The sequence below is a fragment of the Anguilla anguilla genome, chromosome 1, assembly GCF_013347855.1.
Source record: "Anguilla anguilla isolate fAngAng1 chromosome 1, fAngAng1.pri, whole genome shotgun sequence".
NCBI lineage: Eukaryota > Metazoa > Chordata > Actinopteri > Anguilliformes > Anguillidae > Anguilla > Anguilla anguilla.
Window position 1 is genome coordinate 6868925 of NC_049201.1, and position 25601 is coordinate 6894525.

Sequence of the window (25601 nt, forward strand, 5' to 3'; positions counted from 1 at the left end):
TTTAAAGCGATGTTAAAGGATGCTAGAACATTTGCATATTATTTTATTATGTTTGCCTGCTAAAACTTTACATACATCATGCCCCTGAAAACAAGGCATTAACACTTCCAGTTGATTCTTGTCCGGTGTCCTTTATGTTTGATTGTGGTAGTAAATTAGGGACAGTAAAATTATATTACACTTATCCTCAATAGTATTTTCAAAGTGACATCATTACATATCATGAAGAGTACTATATTGCACATGATAACTGGGATACACTACTGTGACTTTGAGAAATCTTGAAGGTGCACAACAACAAAGAAGTAAAAGATTTTAAAATAACGAAATGCACAAAAAATGTAGAAAATAATATAATTAAGGCCATACAAAAATATAGCTCCAACAATTACTTAACAAGCTGTGTGCTTGAATTACTAACTACTTTTGGAGTTATACACACTCTATACAATTACGAATATTTTGTTATTTTGCTATAAGATCAATGGCGCCATTCATTTGACCTCAAAATGCACAAAACAATAATATACTGAGAGAACTGAGACAGCCGCAATGTAGGCGTAACGTTACCTCCAAAAAGAGAAGCTAGGATATCAAGTTTTCAGTCATATCTAGCTGTTAATCACTGCGCCTGCAGCCAAATATTAGACCAATCAGAATAAAGTACAGATGCCGGGCAGTTTATTTCAAAGGAGGGGGTGTCTGTACTGACAGCGATGTGGCCCAATTGCGTGTTTAGATTTAGCCTAGCAACCCCAATCGCCGCAGTAGGAGGGCCTGATTGCACAGGGTACAGTAGTGGTGTAGTTGTAGTAGTAACGTTAATGGACCCAACGGTGTGTGATTATTGGGGGTGAATCGTGTCATACTTTGGTTGCACGATTTTTAATGCGGGGCAGCTAGTTATCCAGTTAAGATTTAGTAACACCTCTACGGGGGTTCAGAGTCACTCCAAATTTTATTCGAATTTAGGCTGTTAGCTAGCTATTGTAAGTCGTATATTTGCGAACGGCGCCTTGGATGCCATCGCCGATGGACGGATCATCTAGCAGAGAAGGTGACCTGTATACGGTGAAGCACGAGCTAAAAAATGGTAAATTGCATTTTATCAATCATACTTGACAAACTATCACACTTGCAGCGTTTGATTCGAGGCGGGCACGGTTGCATGTGACTGGGTGTTTTTAGAATATCGGGCGCGGTTTGCAACGTGAAATCTAAGGTCCAAAAATGGCAGGGGGAGGAGTAGGTTGCTAGCTAGTTAGCTGGCTAGCAGTGACGGTGGCTGACACAGCTAGCCTGATGATTAGTGACATGAACATGATGTTGCCGAGGCCAACACAAGTTTTCCAATACTGTCAAATTTGTTACACGGATACTCACTCAGTATCCTAGAACTGGATTATTTAGCTAGTCTTCAGGTTAACATGACGTCCCTGATAATGAAGATGACGAATGTTAACTAACCGAGAAACGCGCTAGTTTCCTAACTACCTAGCTACATGTAGTCCAGTAGCTATCTGTTATTAGTAGTTAGCTACTATTACTAGAGCTGTTTGTTGTAAGCTAATAATGTTACAGGAAACAGCTGGCAGCTAAGCTCGCTAATCTACTTATCTACTTTTGTTACATGTTGACGAACTAGGTAAAGGGCACTTATTTTGAAGCTCTGAGCTATCGTAAAGGTCCTGATTGCGAGCAACATCAGATCAGCGCCAATAAGTTCCCTATCTTTTTAGACTGCCTGTGTGGTTGCCCGCTAGCTATCTAGACTAGCTAACGTTAGCTCCGAACTATACCTATTGTACATCCAAGTCATATTGCTTTAGTTTCTAAGATAAATCATACGGCTAGTCAGTTGGTTATTAGGCTGAAAGTAGTGCAAGTATATTGCATATTTTTTAAGATAGTCGACAGTTTACGTTAGTCTGGCTTACTCGTCAGTAATAATTGTTGGTACAGTGCGTATAATTTAGAAATTTGCTTTTATTTTGGGATGTTGTTGGATATCTGACGTTAGTTTATTGGCGTTTTATGTTTATGTTGTACTGAGATGCTAGTTAGCTAGCTCGGCTGCTAAAACAAGCTGCGTGTAGTAACGGCGCTCGTCCTTGCGTGCCTGTGGTGTCAAGCGCCTGTCAGCATCAGCTCCGTTTGCTTATCATGCATGAAATGACATCGATGTGTGTTCTGGAGGGAAGGAACTTGGAGTACGTTCAGAACTACTCTTATTTATGTTGGAGGAAGAATACTCCCATGCTATAATATGGGAGTTTGAAGACGTGTTTCCAGTAGGTCATGCCGCAAATTATTTCATTTTGTTATGGAGTTTTTTTTAGGCTGCACTTCATAACTGTCAAAGGAGCTTTTTAAAAAACATTTTCGTCCTTGTTTGCTTGTGCTTCATAGTTTAATGTTTTCAAAGTTCTCATGCCCAGATTAATAATATCTGGACACGTTATCTGATCTCTGAGACCTTCCCAAGCGCTGTTTTTAATCTCACTCGTGGAGCAGCTGGTCACTCTCAAAACACAGGTTATTTGTCGAGGATGAAGACGGTTATTAGTTGGCCCAGTACAGTGAAATGGGCTGACTTTAGATGGATACAGCTGTCGTCTAAAATGCATTGGGTGTCTGTATCTGAACTACAATTTGCAGTTTCACTTAATGCATATATCTTAAGAAACAGTTTTCATGTTGGTTACTTTGTCATTGGTTTGCATTGTGTATTGTGTATTGTCTAATAGACTAAACTTAAAAACCATGCATGTAAATGCATCCCTGTGTTGAAAATTTACATAACGTACAAACTGACTTGCATCTTGAATTTGTTTTATTTGAGAGCAGTTTAAAATGTGTCTTATGGAAAACCTTGGACAAAAATGTGATTATATTGGGCTTTTAGTGTGAAATTGCTGAATGCACTGTGTAATATTTTCTTTTCTTGACTCTCCACGAAGGTGGTTGGTACTTGCATAACTTTGAGTTATGGATAAGTGGCACAATGTAGTGCTTATAGAACCCAGCCTACGACCAGCGTAATCTCTGTTATTGCACATTTGGTCGAAGCACGTAACCTAAATTGTATCAATGAAACTCTAGCTAGCCTATATAAATGTAAACCATGTGGAACAAAATGCAAGGCTTTGTTCAGTTGACCTGGATATGGTCATCTGCTGAGTTAAGCCATTAAACCGTGTATTAATGCACATGTAATCTCACGCAGTGCATGCGATTAAATGGCATAATATCAAAGCTACACACCGCCACTTAAATTTTCTGTGATAATCTTGTTAATCAAAATATCTGATTCTATGAAATATTAATGAAGACTCTCCCTGGAATCTTTTTTTTTTCTTTTTGCCTGAGTGGGTATAAAAAGATGTGTCTGGTAGAGCTTTGGTTTATGGATATCGTTGTCTGCAGATTTTCTTTCTCAGTATCAGGACAGGAACAGGAGAGAGTCACTGTCCTTGTTCATCTGACAGCTTTTTTTGAGGGGGGGGGGGGGGGGGGGGGTTGGGGTTAACTTCAGTTTCACACCTTGTGGACCACTCAGCACCCCCTTTGAGTGGCAGCCTTGGTTAAGCCAGTTTCTCTGACACTTTGGCTGTGCCCTGGCTGGAGTTACAGTGTTACATCCTCAGATGCAGGCCGGCTCCGTAGCCCCCGTCAGCGTCAGCAGCGGGAGTTTCCCTGGAGACGGGTCATTATTTCCGTCGCTGACCTGGAGATTATGTGTACCGGCCTGCTTTCGCCTGCCTCAGTGGCACACGCCAATCTTACAGCCGAGCTCAGGCCGCTCCGGATTGCCCCAAAGGCTGGTGGGAAATGGCTCAAAGTGCACGCCGTGCGGCAAGACTCAGTTTCCCCATTGATGAGATTATTCATTAATAACCTTAACGAACCTGTGTTCTCCCATTAATTTGGCACCAAGAAAAAATGAAAATGAATCGGAGATTGATCTGTAGAGCTTGCCCAGGTATTTTCGAATTTCCCGAACCCTGACAGGGCCCTGAGAGGCACTTTGTCTAACTGCTGTGTAGCTACACTGTACTCTGGGCACTTGAAAGCCATAATGTCTACTCGCTGTGTCAAAATATTGTGCTTTTACCAGCAAATGGTTTGTTTGGCACCCACAACCGAGACTGTGAAATTTGAGCGTTCCGGAAACGTTATTTATTTATTTATATTTATTTATTTATTTATTTTTAGACGTGAAATACAGTATGTGTATTTCACATACACAGGCGGTACGTGTTGTAACATTAAAAAAAGGTGTGATATAGCCCTTGCTGTGATAAAATCTCTGTGGGCGTGTGTGTCGGCTCAGCAGCCGGTGTGGTGTGAAGCGGGCAGAGTTCAGACCTGCAGTCTCACGGCCGTCCGTCTGGAGAGAAGAATGTAAAAATGTCTCCCTTTGTTGGCTGTTTGCCCTGTGGGTAGCGATGCTGCTCCCTCCCTCCGCAGAGGGGTCGAGCACATGTGCGGGCACGCTTGAGCCGGGGGCAGGGTGTGGGGCCGCCTGTTTTTCCACACTGCGGTAGTGATTAAACCACCTGCTTTACACACTGCAGTGAGCCTGTTTTACACACTGCAGTGAGCCTGTTTTACACACTGCAGTGAGCCTGTTTTACACACTGCGGTAGTGATTAAACCACCTGCTTTACACACTGCAGTGAGCCTGTTTTACACACTGCGGTAGTGATTAAACCACCTGCTTTACACACTGCAGTGAGCCTGTTTTACACACTGCGGTAGTGATTAAACCACCTGCTTTACACACTGCAGTGAGCCTGTTTTACACACTGCGGTAGTGATTAAACCACCTGCTTTACACACTGCAGTGAGCCTGCTTTACACACTGCAGTGAGCCTGTTTTACACACTGCAGTAGTGATTAAACCACCTGCTTTACACACTGCAGTGAGCCTGCTTTACACACTGCAGTGAGCCTGTTTTACACACTGCAGTAGTGATTAAACCACCTGCTTTACACACTGCAGTGAGCCTGCTTTACACACTGCAGTGAGCCTGTTTTACACACTGCAGTAGTGATTAAACCACCTGCTTTACACACTGCAGTGAGCCTGTTTTCCACACTGCGGTAGTGATTAAACCACCTGCTTTACACACTGCAGTGAGCCTGTTTTACACACTGCGGTAGTGATTAAACCACCTGCTTTACACACTGCAGTGAGCCTGCTTTACACACTGCGGTAGTGATTAAACCACCTGCTTTACACACTGCAGTGATCTTGTTTTACACACTGCAGTAGTGATTAAACCACCTGCTTTACACACTGCAGTGAGCCTGCTTTACACACTGCAGTGAGCCTGTTTTACACACTGCATTAGTGATTAAACCACCTGCATTACACACTGCAGTGAGCCTGCTTTACACACTGCAGTGAGCCTGTTTTTCCACACTGCGGTAGTGATTAAACCACCTGCTTTACACACTGCAGTGGGCCTGTTTTACACACTGCACTGAGCCTGCTTTACACACTGCACTGAGCCTGCTTTACACACTGCACTGAGCCTGCTTTACACACTGCACTGAGCCTGCTTTAAACACTGCACTGAGCCTGTTTTACACACTGCACTGAGCCTGCTTTACACACTGCAGTGGGCCTGTTTTACACACTGCACTGAGCCTGCTTTACACACTGCACTGAGCCTGTTTTACACACTGCAGTGGGCCTGTTTTACACACTGCACTGAGCCTGCTTTACACACTGCACTGAGCCTGCTTTACACACTGCACTGAGCCTGTTTTACACACTGCACTGAGCCTGCTTTACACACTGCACTGAGCCTGCTTTACACACTGCAGTGGGCCTGCTTTACACACTGCACTGAGCCTGTTTTACACACTGCACTGAGCCTGCTTTACACACTGCACTGAGCCTGCTTTACACACTGCACTGAGCCTGTTTTACACACTGCACTGAGCCTGCTTTACACACTGCACTGAGCCTGCTTTACACACTGCACTGAGCCTGCTTTACACACTGCACTGAGCCTGCTTTACACACTGCAGTGGGCGTTTTACACACTGCAGTAGGCTGTGCACTGCCTGATTGAACACTGTAATAATTTCCCCTTTGCTTATTGAATTTTTAGAAAGGCAAGATTGCAAAATGGCCTTTTAAGGTTGTATTCATTTTGTTTTTTGCGTGTGTGTGTGTTCGCTTTTCAGGAACAGATGCTGTATTGCTAACTAGAAGTATTTTAATGTTGCACTGGCTAGCGGAGCTTAATGTAGGGTATTTTTTTTTAATGAAGTACAACTGACAATGTTGAGAGCATTAGTTTTTTTCTTGCATGGCAGTATCAGATGGGTCTGCCTGCACCGTTTCCTAGCATAGGCTCACAAGTGTCAAATTTAAGCAGCAGGATCTTGTGTCTGTTATATGGTACCCTGCATGTGTCTGGTCTCCCAACATAGGGTTAGACATGCGCCGGTTAGCGTCAACTTAGCGAAGCTGCCTGTATCTGACTGCGAAGCCAAACGTAATGTTGATTACGTGAAGGAGTGATGCTGTCCATATTTGCGCTGTGATATGAATAATTACTGGCCAGCCAGGGTTGGTACAAGTAGCCCATTTTCTGAGCTAACTCGCCACACTTTCATCGATGTGAGTGGAATAGAGAGGTTACAATGTTCTGTCAATTCAAAACAACTAATGTTGGCTGCACACTTACTCTGTACTGTACTATTAGGCTACATCATTTCCAGCATCTAGTTGACAAAGTTGACAAAGCTATAGCCTATCCCAAGTGTGATATGTGATGTTATGTCGATTATAAAAATGTGTTCAAAGCTGTTGAATGTTAAGCTCAGGTACTGTTTTAAGATTAATTTTGACATCAGATGTTCATGAAGTTGGAATATCTCCCTTCTATATCATCTCTAATTGAAACCTGTTGATTAAACATTTTTGCTATTTGAACTTGAAAAAAGACTGTTTTTGATGTAGAAAAGTTTTTCTTGATAGGTTTTAACTTTAATTCACCATCATGATTTTAGTTGAATGTGACCTCTAAATCTGACGTAGCGCGCGGTGCCATATTTTTTTACTGCAACATTAGAGTGTGATTCCAAACACTTGAAATAAACCAGTGAAACGTGACAGCTTTTAGGCTAGTTCATTTCATTGATGCCTGAAGTGTAGGCTCAAACATCTAGAATGGTGATACAACTGCATGAGTTTATGACTGGACTGTTTACAAAGGCACAAACTTCTTAGCAGATCTTAGCAGATTTTCCTCTCAAAGTGCAACAGATGCATTTAATGTCAAAATGTACACAATTTTCTCCTGGGGGTGCTGGAGGGTTCAAGGTCCTCATCACAGTTTTCCAAAACCCTGTGGGAAACACGGAGTTATGTCTTCACATGTGTTATGAAGCTACGTTTCTGTACGCCTTGGTCTAATTCATCTGAACAGACGCACTGACTCATGAATAAGGAAGACCACGGACAGCTTTATGGAGACAGCAGCTGTTGTTTATTATTTCATGTTTATTTTTCCATCCGTCCATTATCTAACCCGCTTATTCCTGGTCAGGGTCGCGGGGCTGGAACCTATCCCAGCATGCATTGGACATGAGGCAGGAATACACCCTGGACAGGTCGCCAGTCAGTCGCAGGGAACACACACCATTCACTCACACACTCATACCTAGAGGCAATTTAGAGTCTTCAGTTAGCCTTCATGTCTTTGGACCCTGGGAGGAAACCGGAGTGAATTATGAATGTAAACTGATCTCATTTCCAAAAAACAAACTAGTAATTTTATTTTCAAAACAACGTCATTTGCATTATATTTTTTTAAAATTGTAAGTCCTTTAAGTCCAAATACATAAATATGTAGCTACCTCTGGTTAAGGAAAAGTGTTTCCAGGAAAGCTACCTTTTACCTCTAAATATTATGCAAATTCTAGAGCTTCTGGGGGGCTTCGTCCCCCTGCCCCCCACCACCAGGGCACAGCCCCAGACCCCCGGCCTCCTCAGGACAGGGGGTCTCAGGTTCCTGCCCAACAGCCTATCTTCCACGGCTGAGACAGTGATTCAGAATGGGCAGCAGTTTGGTCTGTGCTTTGTGTGGTATGTAAAGCTTGCTTGTGTACGTGGATCGTTAAGTATCATATTGAAATAGGGCTACTTTTTAACTGAAGGTTTCATTGTTGCTGAAATCCTTTGGCAGCTGGGATAGGCTGCCCTCTCGCCCTATAGCCTGGCCCTGGCTCATTGTATACCCAGAAAAGCCACTTTTAGGAGCAGCCAGCCCAGCCCTCCGGTCTAGTGTCATTTGGATTACCCACGATCCTTCAGAAATACATGCCTTGTTTGAGCTCACTGAGTCTGATTGTTCATGAGTGCTGGTGTCATGGCGATATAGGTTGCTAAATTCTGATTTATGGATTTTATCCCGTAAGCATCCTCTCCACTCTAGTCTTTAAATGTTCCTGTATATATATTTCAGTTCAACAGTTCACTTTTGGGGCCTTTGAAATAGGCTACATTGTGTATGTGTTGTATAGCATCTTTCTGGGCTACAGAGAACTTCAAGGTGGCTTGATCGCTCGTCAGTTCATATTTATAAATGGTGCATTTAAACATCATTTATTAGAATCATAAATGTGCTGTGTAAAAATGTGTAAGTCACTCTGGATAAGAGCGTCTGCTAAGTGCCTGTAATGTAATGTAATGAATCAGAATTGATAGATCCCAGATTGTCCATATATAGCCTAATCTGCATGCCATTGCACTTTGGGGTTTTGGAAGAGAAACACAGCCCTAACGCAGGCTGTTTGTCGTGTTCAGCATGTTGGATTAATGATCTCTTGGAGCACCCTGAGCCCATCTCTCCTGCAGGGAAAGTTTGGGGCGATCGAGGGAGGAGAACCTTTTTTTTACCCAGACTGCACTGGAGATAACTGGGCCAAAGGTGGGCCAAACAAAAAGGATTTGGCAGCCAAGTACAAGCACGCGATTGGATAAAAAATTCCGCTTGTCAAAACATGACCATGATGAGTAATCTGGTCCCTTAGAGATACCAGCCCTTGAAGTTAACGATCAGATAAAATTTAAATGATTGCATATTGGACTGGGCCATTGTAAGCAACAGGCCAAATATGGCAACTACTGAATTTTTTCTTCCTTTTTTCGTTTTTTTTTCAAAGGCAGCATTTTGCAAACGTTGCAAGTGAATTATGTCATGACTCATGACAGATGATATTAATGTTGCTTTATTTTGAGATAGGATGTCTTTTTATAGATGTTGTGGTTTTAAATGAAGGAGAGCAGAATTTGGCTTTAATCCACGGAAGAGCAAATCAACATTGGGGGGGGGAAGCTCTAACATTTGCATCATATTTGGAGGTAAAAGGTGGCTGTCCTGGAAACACTTCCCCTTAATCTGAGGTACGTATTTATGTATTTGGATTTAAAGGACTTGGAGTTCAAAAGATATAATGCAAAAAACTTTCTTTTGAAAATTCAATGACTCGTTTTTTTGTTTTCAAAAATTAGATCTGTTTCTGTCCATAACCTTTAAAATGGACTAGCTAGCTTTTAAAATAACATCAGTTCCGGGGATGGACTGGGGAACAGGGCTGTTTTATTAGCGGTCTGTTCATTTATAAACCAACCGCCTCAGCGTCTGATAGCGAGCAGACACCCGACACAAACCGCGGTTTGCACAGGGCCTCCATATGCGGACATGCAGCGGTAACCGTTGTTCGAACAGAGTCGCTGTATACGGACGAACCGCGATTTGAACAGGGCTTCCGTATAGAAAAAAAACCGCGTTTTTGAACAGAGCGTGCGCGTAACCTGCCTGTGCAGTTGTGGAGGCTGCAGGTGTGCCGCTGAGCTGGTTTGACTGCACTGCGTAGGCCGCCCTGTCTCTCTCTCTCTCTCTCTCCGTGTGGTGTGGTGTGTGTAACCCCCCGGAAAACAGCTGTCCTCTGTCAGTGTGCTAATGTCCTCTGCCCCCCCCCCCCCAGTGAGCCCCCCCCCCCACCCCCCAGCTCCTCTGTTCTATAAATACACTCTTCATTTCCCATGGGCCCCGGGGTGGCCGAGCACAGCCCCCGCCTGCGGTGTTGCACAACCCAAATCTTTCCACTCTCCCTGGCCCTCTCTGCGCGCACCCCTTTGGAGCCTAATCCAATTTAGCGCCCGTCAGCCGAGCCGAGCGGGACAGGAAGCCTGAGAGACAAAGAAAAGTTTTACTCAGCTGTCAGGGCCTCCTCTTTCTCCACCGGCGTCCTCGGGCTGATGTTGTGGGGGGGGGGGGGGGGGGGGGGGAAAGAGAGCGAGATACGAGGATGGCTCTGGACAGTGTGCAGGAGAGAAGTCTGTGTGTTCATGCTTGGGGACGCCCCCGTTTCATTTCGCCACGTTAAGATGCTTCTTCTTTATGCGGAAGATTGTGAAACGCTTGGTTGTGTTTTCTTGTTTGTGATTTGAACCAAGACGTGTTCACGGCTTCTTCAGTTCTGTGTGACCGAATTGTCTTCAGACCTGATTAAGACCTGCATGCCACACTAAATCTCTCTATCTCACTCTCTCTCTCTCTCTCTCTCGCAGACTCACACACTCACTCACTCACTCACACACACACACACACACACACACACACACTTTCCACTCTCTGAAAGTTGAAGCGTCCGTGGTTGAGGCCCCTTGAGAAACGTTGCATTTCGGAGAGGAAGGAGCTGTCGTGGTTAGTCGGGTTTACCACAAAGGGAAATGCTCAGTTTAGAAGGAAATCGGCCTGTCCTGTCTCGTTCCGTTTCTCTAAAGGTGGCTGCAGTTCACTTTCCGCTTTTAAAACCTAAAGTTTTTTCTTCAGAACTTCAGTGTTTCCCGGAATGCTGTGACACGTTTCAGTGCACTAAACTACTGGACCATCAGTATGTAGAGAATTCTAAATTTAGCATTCAAGCTAAGTTTGCATCATCATGGCTCCCTTTAATTCATTGGTTCGTTTAATTAATTCCCTGATGTCGTGTCCTGAATTTGCTTGTGAGTTCCTACATTGAGGATTTGTTCTATCCCATTTAATGAAATTGACTTAGAATTGTTTGGGTTCTGGGTTTGGCACGCTAGACATTACGATATCTGATATGGAGGAATGTGTTTGAAAAGTCCTTAAACAGTCTAGCTGGAGAGCAACTTTATTGCCACCAAGTCCAGTGTCATCTTTATTTCTGTTGAGTGAGCTCTTTCTGCGGCAATTCATTTGACGTGTAGCAGTGGATAGCCCAATGCTGGTACTGTATTACCGTACTTCTGTATAACTGGGGCATGCTATCAGTTCTATTCTCTTCACTGTTCTTGTTCCCATGCTAAGTGACTGTAATGTAATGCTGTGTAGTCTCAGAGTTCAGCTGAGCTTCCTTATCTTTCCCTCATGCCATCTGGCTTGCACAGTGCCCCTGCTGGTCAGATGTATACATTGCAGCTGAAAAGGTTTTCTGTAAGCATTTGTCTGTACCGCAGGTGTCAAACTCCAGTCCTGGAGGGCTGCCGTGTCTGCTGGTTTTTGGTGTGTTTTCGGCATTAAGGTCATTGATTGGCTAAAGAATCCACACACCTTGTTCTGAGGACCTTAATTGACAGCTGATTGAAAGGAAGGAAGACGCAAAAACCCACAGACACTGAGGCTCCTTTGGGATTCAGTTTGACAAGCCTGGTCTGTACCATTGCCAAGGGTAGACAACCCTGGTCCTGGACTGCTAGTGACTTTTCTGGTTTTTGTTCCATCTTATCTTGAGTATAGGAGTTTGATAGATGATTTGGATGGAGCAGAAACCAGGATGATCTCTGGCACTCCTGAAATAGGGTTGGCTACTCCAGGTCTATACCCTTTAAAACAGTCCATTTTACTTTGCAGACATTGAGAAATATCTGTGCTTCTTGGCCTGAGACAGGCTAAACTGTACGATGGCACATGTCTCCTTCATTGCGCCTTGCCCTGGATAAGAGTGCCTGCTAATGTAATGTAATGTAATGCAGTTGTAATGTGTGTTGCGGACGCTGTGCTAACCGGGCCTCTCTGTTTCCCAGCTAACCTGACTGGCCATGTGGAGCGGGTGGGGATAGAGAACTTTGAGCTGCTCAAAGTGCTGGGCACTGGAGGTGAGTGCTTCAGTGTAACAGCCACTCAGAATAAATGACACACTCTTTCTGCAGACCGAGTGTAGCAATGCACTATGGGACCAGTTTTGCAATGATTCATTTCACGTTTATGTGTGCTCACGCAAACACGCACACACACACAATCACACACAATCACACACACTCACCCACACACACACATACACCCAAATACATGCACACACACACACACACATTTTCCTTAAAGATGCATTCAGCACATGTGTGTGTGAGTGTGTGTTGTGCTTGCGTGTTGTGTGTGTGTGCGCGTGCATGTTTTGTGTGTGTGTGTTGTGTGTGTGTTGTGCGTGCGTGTTATGTGTGTGTGTTGTGTGTGTGTGCGTGTGTGTGTACATGTTTTGTGCGTGCGTGCGTGCGTGTTGTGTGTGTGTGCGCATGCATGTTTTGTGTGTGTGTTTGTGTGCACGTGCGTGTTGTGTGTGTGTTGTGCGTGTGTGTATGTGTCACATGTTGATATTAACGCTGTGGTCTGGGCCCGGCAGCCTACGGGAAGGTGTTCCTGGTGCGCAAGGTGAGCGGGCACGACGCGGGCAAGCTGTACGCCATGAAGGTGCTGAAGAAGGCCACCATCGTGCAGAAGGCCAAGACGGCCGAGCACACGCGCACCGAGCGGCAGGTCCTGGAGCACATCCGCCAGTCGCCCTTCCTCGTCACGCTGCACTACGCCTTCCAGACGGACACGCAGCTGCACCTCATCCTGGGTCTGTCCGTCTGTCTCTCCGTCCGTCCGTCCGTCCCGTCTCGTCCGTTTCCTGTGTTTGCACCACAGCCCGGCTGAATAGGTTCATTTTCATTTTAACTGCTGTGCCACTCGCGCCATTACATTATAATATATTACATTATAATATATTACATTATGTTGCAGCCTTAGGTTAAGGCGCTGCTATCCAGAGTGACTTTCAGTACAGGAGCACATGAATGAGCAAGTGAAGACTATGGTTAGTTACTTGAATTGGGGGGGGGGTCGTAGCGCTGGGCTAAAACAGAAACCTGCCCCCACGTCAGCGCTTTCTGGATAAGACTGGGCGCCCGTCGTGCGTGTGAAAGGGACCCCTGCCGTCGCCAAGCCGACGCTGTAGTCAGGCAGTAAATAACGGTTACGGCCGAGAGCGACGTCTGTCCCCTGCCATTTCGAAGGCGTGGCGCGGGCACCGGCCCTGAATTAGCGAAGGTCGCACTTACGGCGGGGGTAATTGGCAGTGCTCGAACCTTTGACTGCGCTTTTGCACCATGGAACTCCCGGACATCGTTGCCACGGCACCATCGGTTTATAGTTCTAGCTGTGACGCAGTAGCGCTCGCGCCAGTAATCGTAAGTGTGACCCTGTGCTCATAAAAATGTGGCCTATTACTAGTAAGAAAAGGTATTCCCTGCTCACACAAACAATTATTTTCCTGCTTTTACTTAGCTGTACGCTACGATATTTAGATAAACACAGGTGAAATTTTTCTAGGTGACCAGAAAATAAATAGTTTTAGGTGTAGGGTTTTTTTCAGTAATGTGCTTACCTAGTATATGTAAAATGTTCTGACATGGAGAAGCATTGAAAAAATTGTTGTCCTTATTGTTGTGTTAAATTATAGTTCTTAGACTTATTCACATGAATATTTCTATCTTCTACTGCACGTTCCCCTCAGTAACTAGCCAATGACATCATCAGCCACACAGAACGGGTCAGGGAAGGTTATTCCATGCAGATAAACAGACAGGCTGAAACAGGGAGGGCTGGACTCACAAACTGTCACCGGTCGACTGAGGACATTACCCAGAGGCTCACACGTTAGCGGGCATAATCTCTACCTTCCCCCTCCCCGTGGTATTTCTGTGTCTGAACACTGACCCAAAATGTACCGCTGGCCTCTACAATCTAGAACAAAGCTGTTATACTAGTGTTCCTACCTTAGCGATTCACTCTGTGTCTAAAAGAAACCAGTTTGCCTCTGTGGAACTGTTACAAGCCACTCTTCGGTTTGATTTGGACTTTTCCTTTGTGAAACCTGGAGTGTTTGCTCTGTCTGAAGAGTACATTGCTCTTTATTTGTGAAGCATTTCTGAGTAGAGTTCATTGATTGATAACTGAATGCCTGGATTCTTAACATTCGTACTGTGCATACAGTGATTTTTAATGTCTGAGCCGTACGGCTATTGTTGAGCTTGCAAGAAACCTGATTGCAGATTTCGAGTCTGCACATTTCCATAAACGAATCGGCTTTATAGAAGAAAGTGTCACTTCTTACGGAATGTAATTTCGTGTAGCTCTTGCCAAGAAATAATAATTAACAGAAGCTGTTACAGATTGAGTGGATTCATCCTTTCACAAAGGAGAACTCTCAGTACAGTGCGCGAAGGCTGGCGCTAGCATCTGTAGCTTATAATTAGCTCCGTGACATTTGTATGAATAATTGGTGTTTATAATAAATCAGTTTTGCTTATGTTTGAAGGCTAGAATGTGATTGTCTCTCGCGCAGCTAACCGCCGTAACTTGCTATTTTGATTGTAAACGGAATATTTGGCTCCCTTTTTATGAGTTAATTGCGCACAAATGTTTTTGTGATGCTGATTGTTTAGAATTGTTTAAAAGGGGGATAATTAGCTCAGGCTAAAGGTGTTCACACCTGGCGTCTCTCTCCACGCTTTGTTTGAATGTGTGTGCGGCGTCTTTAACGAGAGGTGATTGGCAAATTGTTACGGGCTCGTCACGTGATCAAAAAGGTTCCGTTATACTGTGCGGTACGCTCCCGTCTACGGTTCTGTTTTTATATTAATATTACGGTTTAAAATGATGGTGCTGTGTGGTTGTGGGTAAATGTATCCCTCTTCCTTAACCCTTATAACCTGCATTAATAAGAAATTATTTTTATCATCATTAAAAGCTTTAATACAAGTTTGAGTATGTGTGTTATGTGTTGTGAATATTTTAACAGCTCGTTTTAAATATAGTTTTGTTAGCTAAACGCTTAAGTCCCCCAATAATATGTCAAAAATATCGAAATACTTGCAGCCTGAAACTGAGCAGAATCCTGAAAAAGGAGTGGTTTTTGTTGTGAGGCAAAGTTTAAAAGCCAAATTTAAAAACAGGCTTTTTTCAGCGCTGACTGTGCCCTCCCTTTCAATGGTGGACCAGGTCAAGTAAATTGCTTAAGTAATTTTAGGCAAAACACTGTGTTGTGTGTTTACGCCAGGTTGCCGTTGCAGATTATGTGAACGGCGGGGAGCTCTTCACGCACCTGGTGCAGCGCGTGCGCTTCCGGGAACAGGAGGTGGCGCTCTACAGCGGCGAGATCGTGCTGGCGCTGGAGCACCTGCACCAGGTGAGTCCTCCCGCCCTCCCACCCGGGGGTCAAAGGTCACCGCAGAACTCCCCCGGGGTCACTACGCCAGATCGGGGCGCATCGATCCGATTGGACGGGCTCCGTAGTGTCTCACAGGGAGGGGAAGTTAAGTGTACGTGGGTGCAAAGTGCTATTTGCACGCACGGGGCGCTCGTGGGTGAAGAAGAGCCTAATATTGAGGTCCTGTAAGTACTTGTTCAAAAAAATCTGGTTGTAAACAAGTTTCCTGGGGGTGTGGCAGCAGCCCTGGAAGCCTTTTGCGCCTCTGGATCGTTGCATGCGTTCATCGCGTGCTGCAGTGCTCAGGCTCGGGCAAGCGTGCGTTCATGTTGAAAAATTACTCGCGGCCTATCGGCTGTGGCAGATTAGCATGTAAAAGCACCACGTGCCCTGCCAGATCACGCCATACAAGCATTCCATAATTTGGTGGATTTAAAAAAAAAAAAGAAATGCTATTGCTACTGACAAGGAAGAAAAAAAGGCCCAAAAAGCTTTGAGCCAATCACAACGTAAGCTCGTACCGGAGAGACATGAGTTGAATATGGAAGCTGCATGGAAGTTGCATATCTGGTAAATATCTCTGTCCATATGCAGTGTGTATGCACCTGCTACACAAATGTGTATTTTACTAGTGTGTACACACCTGCTACACAAATGTGTATTTTACTAGTGTGTACACACCTGCTACACAAATGTGTATTTTACTAGTGTGTACACACCTGCTACACAAGTGAGTATTTTAAAAGCTGTACTGTAATTCGGACTACAAATAGATGTTTTGGAAACACTGCCCTTGCCTACACAGTGTACCCACCACCAGTCTTAATATTATATCAGTTACACATACATATCTTTACACAGCATGATTACCATTTAGTTTATAGATATATTTATGTTTATGCAATATGCATAAAGGAAAAGGGACAGTATTGTGTTGCATTTCATAGGTCAGTTGTTGGGTCACAATGAAATATATGTAAATTGCTTAATTTTAGTTCTGTAAATTTACCCAGAGAGCAGATTTACCACGAGAGTCGTGCCGGCGTGATGCTGGGAAACAGCAGTTCCGTGTGGAGGCTTCTGACAGAAGGGATGAACATCGAGGCTTGACTTTTCACACTGCCCTTTATCAGGGGCACCTGAACGGTGTGATGGGTTTTTACTGGAGAAAGCGCTGAAAATTAGTTATTCAATCTCGCAAAGAGAGTGGAAAAAGATCACAAATGAATATGCAGCCAAGAAACATTACCTCCGAATGAATAGAGACAGCAAATACATATTTCTTTTACCGATGTAACAGATAGCGCTGAAGTGAAGTGGCCGTGAATGGGGGAAACTACATTCCCGATAATGCTGCGGCTTAATTAAAAACAGAATCTTCACCTTGTTCGTCATTTAGCATAAATGGATAAAGCTGCCAAAGGTTACCTGTGCACTTTAAGATGATTTTCCCTGCGCTCTCTGAGTTACACAACTGGTGTTAACGATGATCCGACAAAGAGACCGAGTCATTTTGAAAGTGTTCGTTCCCGTCGCTGGAACTGCTGTACAAATGGCGTCTTGGCGTTTGATAATCGTTGCTGTGCAGGCCCGAGAAGTTATTTCCGTCTGCGTGCGAGCGCAGAATCGTGACACAATGTCAGCATTTCATTCTCAGGCTGGCAGCAGGGGCGGGGGGGGCTGGGCGGTGGGGGTGGGGGGGTGGGCGGGGAGTGTTGTTCCACTTTTGTGTTCAGTTTTTTTTTTTCTTGTTGTCACACTCCCTGGCTTCCCCCTTTACTCAGCGTTGCATGCTGATGGGGGGGGGGGGGGGGGACTGCTGAGGAGTGTGGCTCGAAGCTCTCCATTTTGGTTCTTTCTAGAACAATCTGTGCTTTCTGGGCATGCTGCTCAGATGCATGTGAAAGTAAGCCCCCCCCCCCCCCCATCCGTCAGCAGACACTACAAGGCCGCGCTGTGGGATAGGAAGAATGCATAACTGGTGCATTGCATGCATAATGCCATGGAGGAGAGGGCTGCTGCCTGGGGTCATTTTAGCCTGAAAAATAAAAATACCCTAATGGGCCTTTGGTTGAATTACTCGTGCCCACCGAGGATGCTTCAGGCCTGATCCTTCCATTCTTCTTTTTCACCCCAGTACTGTCAGAAAGATAAAAGGCGAAGACGGCATCAGTCAAATGTGTAATCTGGTGTAATCATTGTGTCTTATTTTAAATAAGACCGTTGGGATGTGCCTTTTCATGTCTCGGAATAGTGTGGAATTCTGGGAGCTAAATGCATGTTCAATACGTCCCCCTCTGAAGATAGACTCAGTTTTAACTTTGTGTCGGGGGTACTTTGATTTGTGTATTACATTACATTATAGGCATTTAGCAGACGCTCTTATCCAGAGCGACTTACACAACTTTTTACATAGCATTTTACATTGTATCCATTTATACAGCTGGATATATACTGAAGCAATTTCGATTAAGTACCTTGCTCAAGGGTACAACGGCAGTGTCCTACCCGGGAATCGACCTGCGACCTTTCGGTTACAAGCCCAGTTCCTTACCCACTGTGCTACACTCCGTCCGTGTATGTTGATGTATTTGAAATGTTGTGTATATTTCGATATTAGATATCTGTTTATATGATTGAATGGGGTGTTTTAGATTTCTGGGACTCTCAGGCCTGGAAGGCCTGTAGGTTCTGTGGAGTAATCAGTTCTGAGAGGACGTATGAAGTTTTAAGCACGGGGGTGTTGTTGTCTTTTCAGCCTATTATCTTTCTTAAAGCCCCTCCCTGAAGCAGTGTCGTAGCCTCCAGACCCCCCAGGGTGACTCCCACTGTGACCTCACACTGACTGGATCAGCTCTACTGCTCTCCACACTCTGTTCTGTGCATTAACCCGACTCTCCCTGCTGCAGCTGGGCATCGTGTACCGCGACCTGAAGCTGGAGAACATTCTGCTGGACTCGAACGGCCACATCGTGCTCACAGACTTCGGCCTGAGCAAGGAGTTCCATGAGGTGAGAGTCAATCAGTCAATCAATTAATAAATAAATCATTGAACGCTCAATTATGGAATATGAACTTGATCAAGCGTGAAGATTGACATAGGAAAAGAAAACTTTGTACTGGATGAAATCGCAGGATGTACCCGCTCACACGAGGAGATGGCGGATCATAGCGTGTTGTGAAGCTGAAGCTGAGCTGTGTAGTCTGTGTGTTGTGAAGCTGAGCTGTGTAGTCTGTGTGTTGTGAAGCTGAGCTCTGTAGTCTGTGTGTTGTGAAGCTGAGCTTTGTAGTCTGTGTGTTGTGAAGCTGAGCTTTGTAGTCTGTGTGTCGTGTGGCAGGTGGAGAGGGGTGCTGTGAAGCTGAGCTCTGTAGTCTGTGTGTTGTGAAGCTGAGCTTTGTAGTCTGTGTGTTGTGAAGCTGAGCTCTGTAGTCTGTGTGTTGTGAAGCTGAGCTCTGTAGTCTGTGTGTTGGGTTGCAGGTGGAGAGGGGTGCTGTGAAGCTGAAGCTGAGCTCTGTAGTCTGTGTGTTGTGAAGCTGAGCTTTGTAGTCTGTGTGTTGTGTGGCAGGTGGAGACGGGTGCTGTGAAGCTGAGCTCTGTAGTCTGTGTGTTGTGAAGCTGAGCTCTGTAGTCTGTGTGTTGTGAAGCTGAGCTCTGTAGTCTGTGTGTTGTGAAGCTGAGCTCTGTAGTCTGTGTGTTGTGAAGCTGAGCTCTGTAGTCTGTGTGTTGTGTGGCAGGTGGAGAGGGGTGTTGTGAAGCTGAGCTCTGTAGTCTGTGTGTTGTGAAGCTGAGCTCTGTAGTCTGTGTGTTGTGAAGCTGAGCTCTGTAGTCTGTGTGTTGTGAAGCTGAAGCTGAGCTCTGTAGTCTGTGTGTTGTGAAGCTGAGCTCTGTAGTCTGTGTGTTGTGAAGCTGAGCTCTTTGGTCTGTGTGTTGTGAAGCTGAGCTCTGTAGTCTGTGTGCTGTGAAGCTGAGCTCTTTGGTCTGTTTGTTGGGTTGCAGGTGGAGAGGGGTGTTGTGAAGCTGAGCTCTTTGGTCTGTTTGTTGGGTTGCAGGTGGAGAGGGGTGTTGTGAAGCTGAGCTCTTTGGTCTGTGTGTTGGGTTGCAGGTGGAGAGGGCCTACTCCGTGTGCGGCACCATCGAGTACATGGCTCCAGAGATCGTGGAGGGGGGAGCGGACGGACATGACAAGGTAAAGCCCCCTACACGGAGAGGTTCTTATCCTACAGGGTATGCCTTGTGTATGAATCCCATCTGAGCTGCCTGCAGTTTAGCTGTCGATGCCCACGAGGGGGCGCTGTTGCTCACCTGTCCCGTGCTGTGTGGGGGGGCGGGGGGGGACAGGCGGTGGACTGGTGGAGTCTCGGGGTGCTGATGTACGAGCTGATGACCGGAGGTTCCCCCTTCACCGTGGACGGGGATGAGAACTCCCACACCGATATCTCCAAGTGAGACCATCCGTCCTTCATTAACGTTTACTGTGAACGCATCAGCGATGTACAGCCTCTTATTGCGCTCGGTTGTTCTTAATCTATTTGTGTCGATCGCATTAAATTGAAGCTTTGGTTTTTTTGCATATATTCCCGCATTGTGATCAGTTCCATTGTTCCTTTGCATGCTCTTGACACTTTTTTGACACTCTTTAATGGGTCTGTGAAAAAATAGCACAGTTCTCCAATTTTTTTCAACATTATGAAACCACCCCCCCGCCCAATGGGTTTAGTTTCACAAGTTCGAAAGAGGTTTATGAAAAGATGAAGAAACACTTTTGGCTGCATGTGTCTCACCACCATCTCACCTCCCTCTCCCTCCCTCTCTCTCTCTCTCTCTGCCTCCCTCCCTCCTTCTCCCTCCCTCTCTCTCTCTCTCTGCCTCCCTCCCTCCTTCTCCCTCCCTCTCTCTCTCTCTCTGCCTCCCTCCCTCCCTCTCCCTCCCTCTCTCTCTCTCTCTCTGTCTCCCTCCCTCCCTCTCCCTCTCCCTCCCTCTCCGTCCCTCTTTCTCTCCGTTCAGGAGGATTCTGAAAAAGGACCCGCCCTTTCCCAAGGACATGAGCCGCCCGGCCAAATGCCTCATCCAGCGCCTCCTCACCAAAGACCCCAAAAAGAGGCTGGGCTCGGGGCCGTCTGGGGCGCAGAGTGTGAAGGAGCACCCCTTTTACCAGGCAAGAGGGGCGCGCGGCTGCCCTGCTGCCCGCTGGTGGCGGGGTGCCCCTAGTGGGGAGTGTGTGCTTTACCCGTCCTCTCCAGATTTGGGAATGGGGCTTTCTCTTTCTTTATAGGAACCCTACACACACCAGACTGTGGAGTTCAGCAATGTTTTATTCTTTGTGTTATTTTTGCTAAATTACTTAGTTATTAGTTATTACCAAAATTACTTATTTATTAGTTATTACAAAAAAAAACACAAAAACCAAAAAAAAGAGGTTTGAATCTGTTGTTGTCTGATATAAATACATAATTGAGTAGTACTATATGAGTTAAAGAAAAGTTTATTTCCATATGTTTAATTTGGATGAGGATTCCTGTTATCATTCATGGTTTCATTAAATCATTTGGTCTTGGACACTGCATGTCACAGAAGTGCGTGTCTCAGAACGCACTGTTCTCTGTGAAGCCTCTCTTTAGACGTGCAGACAGGGTGAAACGTTTTTTAAAAATGTGCGTTTTTGCTCCCGATTCAGAAGATCAACTGGGAGGACCTGGCGGCGAAGAAGGTTCCGGCGCCGTTCAAGCCGGTGATCCGGGACGAGCTGGACGTCAGCAACTTCTCCGAGCAGTTCACCGAGATGGACCCCGCCTACTCCCCCGCCGCCCTGCCCCAGAACTGCGACCGCATCTTCCAGGTCAGAACCGGGCCCGCGGGCCAACCCCGGCACGCCTCCGGTGGAAAAGGCTTCCTCTGCTCCTGAACCCGGGCTGCTGGACCCGGGTCTCAGACAGTCGCAGGGCATGCTGGGTTTTATTTTCTCCCTGCGAGCGCTGGCCAGTTCAGCCGCTGCACCCCAGCTGAGCTAATCTGCGTGAGCAGCTGCTTTGACTGTTCAGTTAAGCACAGAGTAACAGCCGGGTAACAGGCTGGTAACAGACGAATAACCGGCTGGTAACAGGCTAGTAACAGACGAGTAACAGCCAGGTAACAGCCACGTAACAGTCAAGTATCCGGCGGGTAACAGGCTAGTAACAGCCAGGTAACAGCCACGTAACAGGCAAGTATCCGGCGGGTAACAGGCTAGTAACAGCCAGGTAACAGCCACGTAACAGGCAAGTATCCGGCGGGTAACAGGCTAGTAACAGCCAGGTAACAGTCACGTGACAGGCAAGTATCCGGCGGGTAACAGGCTAGTAACAGCCGAATAACAGCCAGGTACCAGGCAAGTAACCGGCGGATAACAGGCTAGTAAAAGCCGAGTAACAGCCGAATAACAGCCAGGTAACAGGCAAGTAACCGGCGGGTAACAGGCTAGTAACAGAGGAGTAACTGGCTGGTAACAGGCTAGTAACAGCCGAGTAACAGCCAGGTAACAGGCTGGTAACAGGCGAGTAGCAGCTGGGTTAAGCGGCTCTCCAGCTCCGGGTTCGAGCGCTGGGGGCTGCGCCGCTCTCTCGTGACGCCAGAGGAGGTCAGAAATAGATCTGAGAGGCTCGGCCGCTTTTAAACCCCAGCGGTGTGTTTCCAAATGGGGCTCGAGTGGAGATTAGGGAAACAGAGGCGAGCGGCGTCGCCTCCCAGCGCTCCCCGACGGCGGTTCGTCTCTCCGGCGTTCGTATTAACGAGGGGCGTGGCGTCTAATTACGCCTGTATTCATTTAGCACCCGAGGGGGGGGGGGGGGGGGGGCTGGGAGGGGGGGGCGTGACGCGCATTCTGATGCAGCTCGCTCACTCGCGCGGGCGGGCGGGCGAGTGCGCCGCTTCTCCAGCGACTCGCGTGTCTTCACAGCCGCCGCCGCCGCCGCCGCCAGCTGCGGCCCAAATGGCGGCGTGATTGCCTGCTGCGGGCTCGTGCCTGTATTTAGTCTGCGAGATCAATAGACGCATTATAGGGCTGCGCGTGGAGATGAAAGGTGACAGACTGCTCAGCTCCCGGCGCCCGTCTTAATTATCTCTGCAGCCCCTCTGATTACCGACTTCATCTTGGCTTTTCACCGTCCTTCGCAGACGTCGATATATATATATATTTATAAATATAAATATACATATATGTATTTTTTTTTTTTTGGCACGCGTAGCAATTACAGGGATCGAGACTGCGATTGTGAACTTTTAACGTGTTGTCTATCTCTCTCGCTCCCCCCCTCCCGCCCCCCCCCGCCCGCCCAGAACAAATTAAATTGCTTTAGAGAGGCTGAAATGTAATTTCAAAGCAGAGCAATCACCACACGCACTGAAGCCTGGCAATTAAGAGCGTCTCCTCTCCCATCTGGCCTCTCCCCGCCATTCAGCTGCGCGGAGGAGAGCGGCGGGGTTTCAAAGCCGCCCTCCTCTCGCAGCTGGGGGAGAGAGACGCGGCGCGCGAGAGGAGATGAAAAGGCCTCCATAATAACCCCAGATGGACACGCTGAATGGCGTTTTTTCTTTAAGCGGCGCCGTGACTGCGGCTGCCCTTAAAAGCTTGAACTTTCTGCGAGCGGCTCCTGCCTGCGGAGCGCCGGAATGCGGTCCTTACTGTACCGCCGCGTGCCGCTGGCTGCGCGCCGTATGCTTTCGGCCATAGAAAGGCTAACGTCCTCCCTCTCGCTCGTCGACTGAGAGGCCGGGCGGCTCTCCGTAAGTAGCGGCAGTACCTTCGGCTTGCCACTAGATGGCAGACTTCGTGCGCGGCAGGCCTGGATCGTCTGCGCTACAGCTGGAAATTTTCAGCAATTGAGAGTTGAACCCCTGCCAGCCATCTTTGCTTTGAGGCCTAGAGTGGTGCAAAAATGGACCGCGGTTCTATTTTCAGAACTGTGACGAGCGCCGCAGTCAAAAACCAGCCAATCGCGTGGCTGGGGGAGGGACTTTACGGATGCCAACATCCTTCTTGGGATGGAGATGCGTTTGCCTGCAAATGCTGTATGCATAAATGCTTGTGTCTGCTTGTATGAAGCCACGTTTCACAAGAGTCTAATGTGTGTGTGTGTGTGTGTGTGTGTCATTGTGTGTGTTGGAGTAAAGAGGGACAGCCCACCTTTTACAGGGTCACAGCTGATAAGACCAGCCAGCAATGATGTCATAGCCCTGCTTATTATCCCTGCTCTTAGTTTCATTTTTAAGAAAACGATACATATTGATTCATGCTGTGGCAGTTCACTTATGCGTGTGGGTGTGTGTGTGTGTGTGCGTGCGGTCATGCGTGCGTGTGTGTGGGTGTGCATGCACTGATTAATTGTAAGTCAGTAAGTCGGCGTGAGGGTGAAGTGTAATCAAGATGCCGATGCCTGGGGGTTAAAGGTCGCCTGCGTTTGCTAAAGCCAGTACACCCATGTGCCGGGGTTAAAGGTCGTCTGTGTGTCTGTGGGCCGCAGGGCTACTCCTTCATGGCTCCCTCCATCCTGTTCAAACGCAACGTGGTGATGGACGACCCGTCCCAGCTGTGCGGGGGCTCGGACCGGCCCGGCTCTGCCGCCGTGGCCCGCAGCGCCATGATGAAGGTAAGCCCCGCCCCCCCCCCCCCCCCCCCCAAAAAAATCAAACGAGGGTGACCACGACTGGGCGGGCTTGACCTCGCCTTTTCAGACTAACAGATAGTTTGGGACGATAAGACCCGATGCGGTCACGCGCTGTCTTACATTTTTTGTATTCGTTAAGCCACAAGTAGTATGCACAATACAAACTTCCTGATTTCAGTATTAAAAAACGTAAATGAAAACCTGCTGTCCCCAGAATAAAGTAATGTAGTGTCTCATGTAATTGTACTGAGCTTCCAATGGCGTTCAGAGCTGATCAGACTTGTTGGTTGACCTGGTGTGAAACTTGGACATAATGCCATGGATGTAATACTATGGATGTAATGCAGTGGATGTAATGGTATGGATGTGCAGTAATGCTATGGATGTTATGCTATGGATGGAATGCAGTGGATGTAATGGTATGGATGTGCAGTAATGCTATGGATGTAATGGTATGGATGTAATGCAGTAGATGTAATACTGTGGATGTAATGCTATGGATGTGCAGTAATGGTATGGATGTAATGCTATGTATGTGCAGTAATGGTATGGATGTAATGCAGTAGATGTAATACTGTGGATGTAATGCTATGGATGTGCAGTAATGGTATAGATGTAATACTGTGGATGTAATGCTATGGATGTGCAGTAATGGTATGGATGTAATACTGTGGATATAATGCAGTGTTAATGGTATGGATGTAATGCAGTGGATGTAATGCAGTGTTAATGGTATGGATGTAATGCAGTGGATGTAATGCAGTGTTAATGGTATGGATGTAATGCAGTGGATGTAATGCAGTGTTAATGGTATGGATGTAATGCAGTGGATGTAATGCAGTGTTAATGGTATGGATGTAATGCAGTGGATGTAATGCAGTGTTAATGGTGGACCCTTCAGGACTCCCCGTTCTACACGCACTATGAGCTGGACCTGAAGGAGCCGGTGCTGGGAGAGGGCAGCTTCTCCATCTGCAGGAGCTGCACCCACAGGAAGACGGGGCAGAAGTACGCCGTCAAGATCGTCAGCAAGAGGTAGTGCCTCATCCCGGGCGGAGTCTTCCTCAGCCCTTACTGTGATGTCACTGCCGGCGACCCGCCAGGACAGGAAGCCATCTTCCCTTCCAGAGTGTCTTCAGTAGCGTTTTTAAAAAATGACAACCTGAACCATTTTACTTTTCTGTCTCTTCCTCTGTCTTATTCTCAGAAGGAGCGTAGTGTTTTTTTTCATCGGTAGTTTTGGAAAGTTGACGTGTGAGTCGCCTCAGAAAGTTAAGCATGTTTTTTTTTTGGGGGGGGGTGCCTTCTCCACGCAGGATGGAGGCGCAGACGCAGAAGGAGATCGCCGCTCTGAAACTCTGCGACGGACACCCCAACATCGTCCGGTGCCACGAGGTCCATCACGACCAGGTGAGCTGGCGTTCGCTCCTGAGTCG

General features: G+C 46.7%; 1 protein-coding gene across 1 annotated transcript in view; it reads left to right on the forward strand.

Annotated features, from left to right (window-relative positions):
• The first annotated feature begins 789 nt into the window (after window positions 1-789).
• Window positions 790-25601, forward strand: part of rps6ka5 (ribosomal protein S6 kinase, polypeptide 5) — a 38041-nt gene continuing 13229 nt past the window's right edge. Inside the window, exons 1-12 of the mRNA XM_035423726.1 lie at window positions 790-1093; window positions 12083-12154; window positions 12676-12894; window positions 15389-15504; window positions 18435-18536; window positions 19629-19712; window positions 19865-19968; window positions 20531-20681; window positions 21201-21362; window positions 24022-24147; window positions 25067-25200; window positions 25482-25575. Of these exons, the coding sequence (XP_035279617.1) occupies window positions 1021-1093; window positions 12083-12154; window positions 12676-12894; window positions 15389-15504; window positions 18435-18536; window positions 19629-19712; window positions 19865-19968; window positions 20531-20681; window positions 21201-21362; window positions 24022-24147; window positions 25067-25200; window positions 25482-25575 (1437 nt within the window). The 5' untranslated portion in view covers window positions 790-1020. The remainder of the gene's footprint in view (window positions 1094-12082; window positions 12155-12675; window positions 12895-15388; window positions 15505-18434; window positions 18537-19628; window positions 19713-19864; window positions 19969-20530; window positions 20682-21200; window positions 21363-24021; window positions 24148-25066; window positions 25201-25481; window positions 25576-25601) is intronic.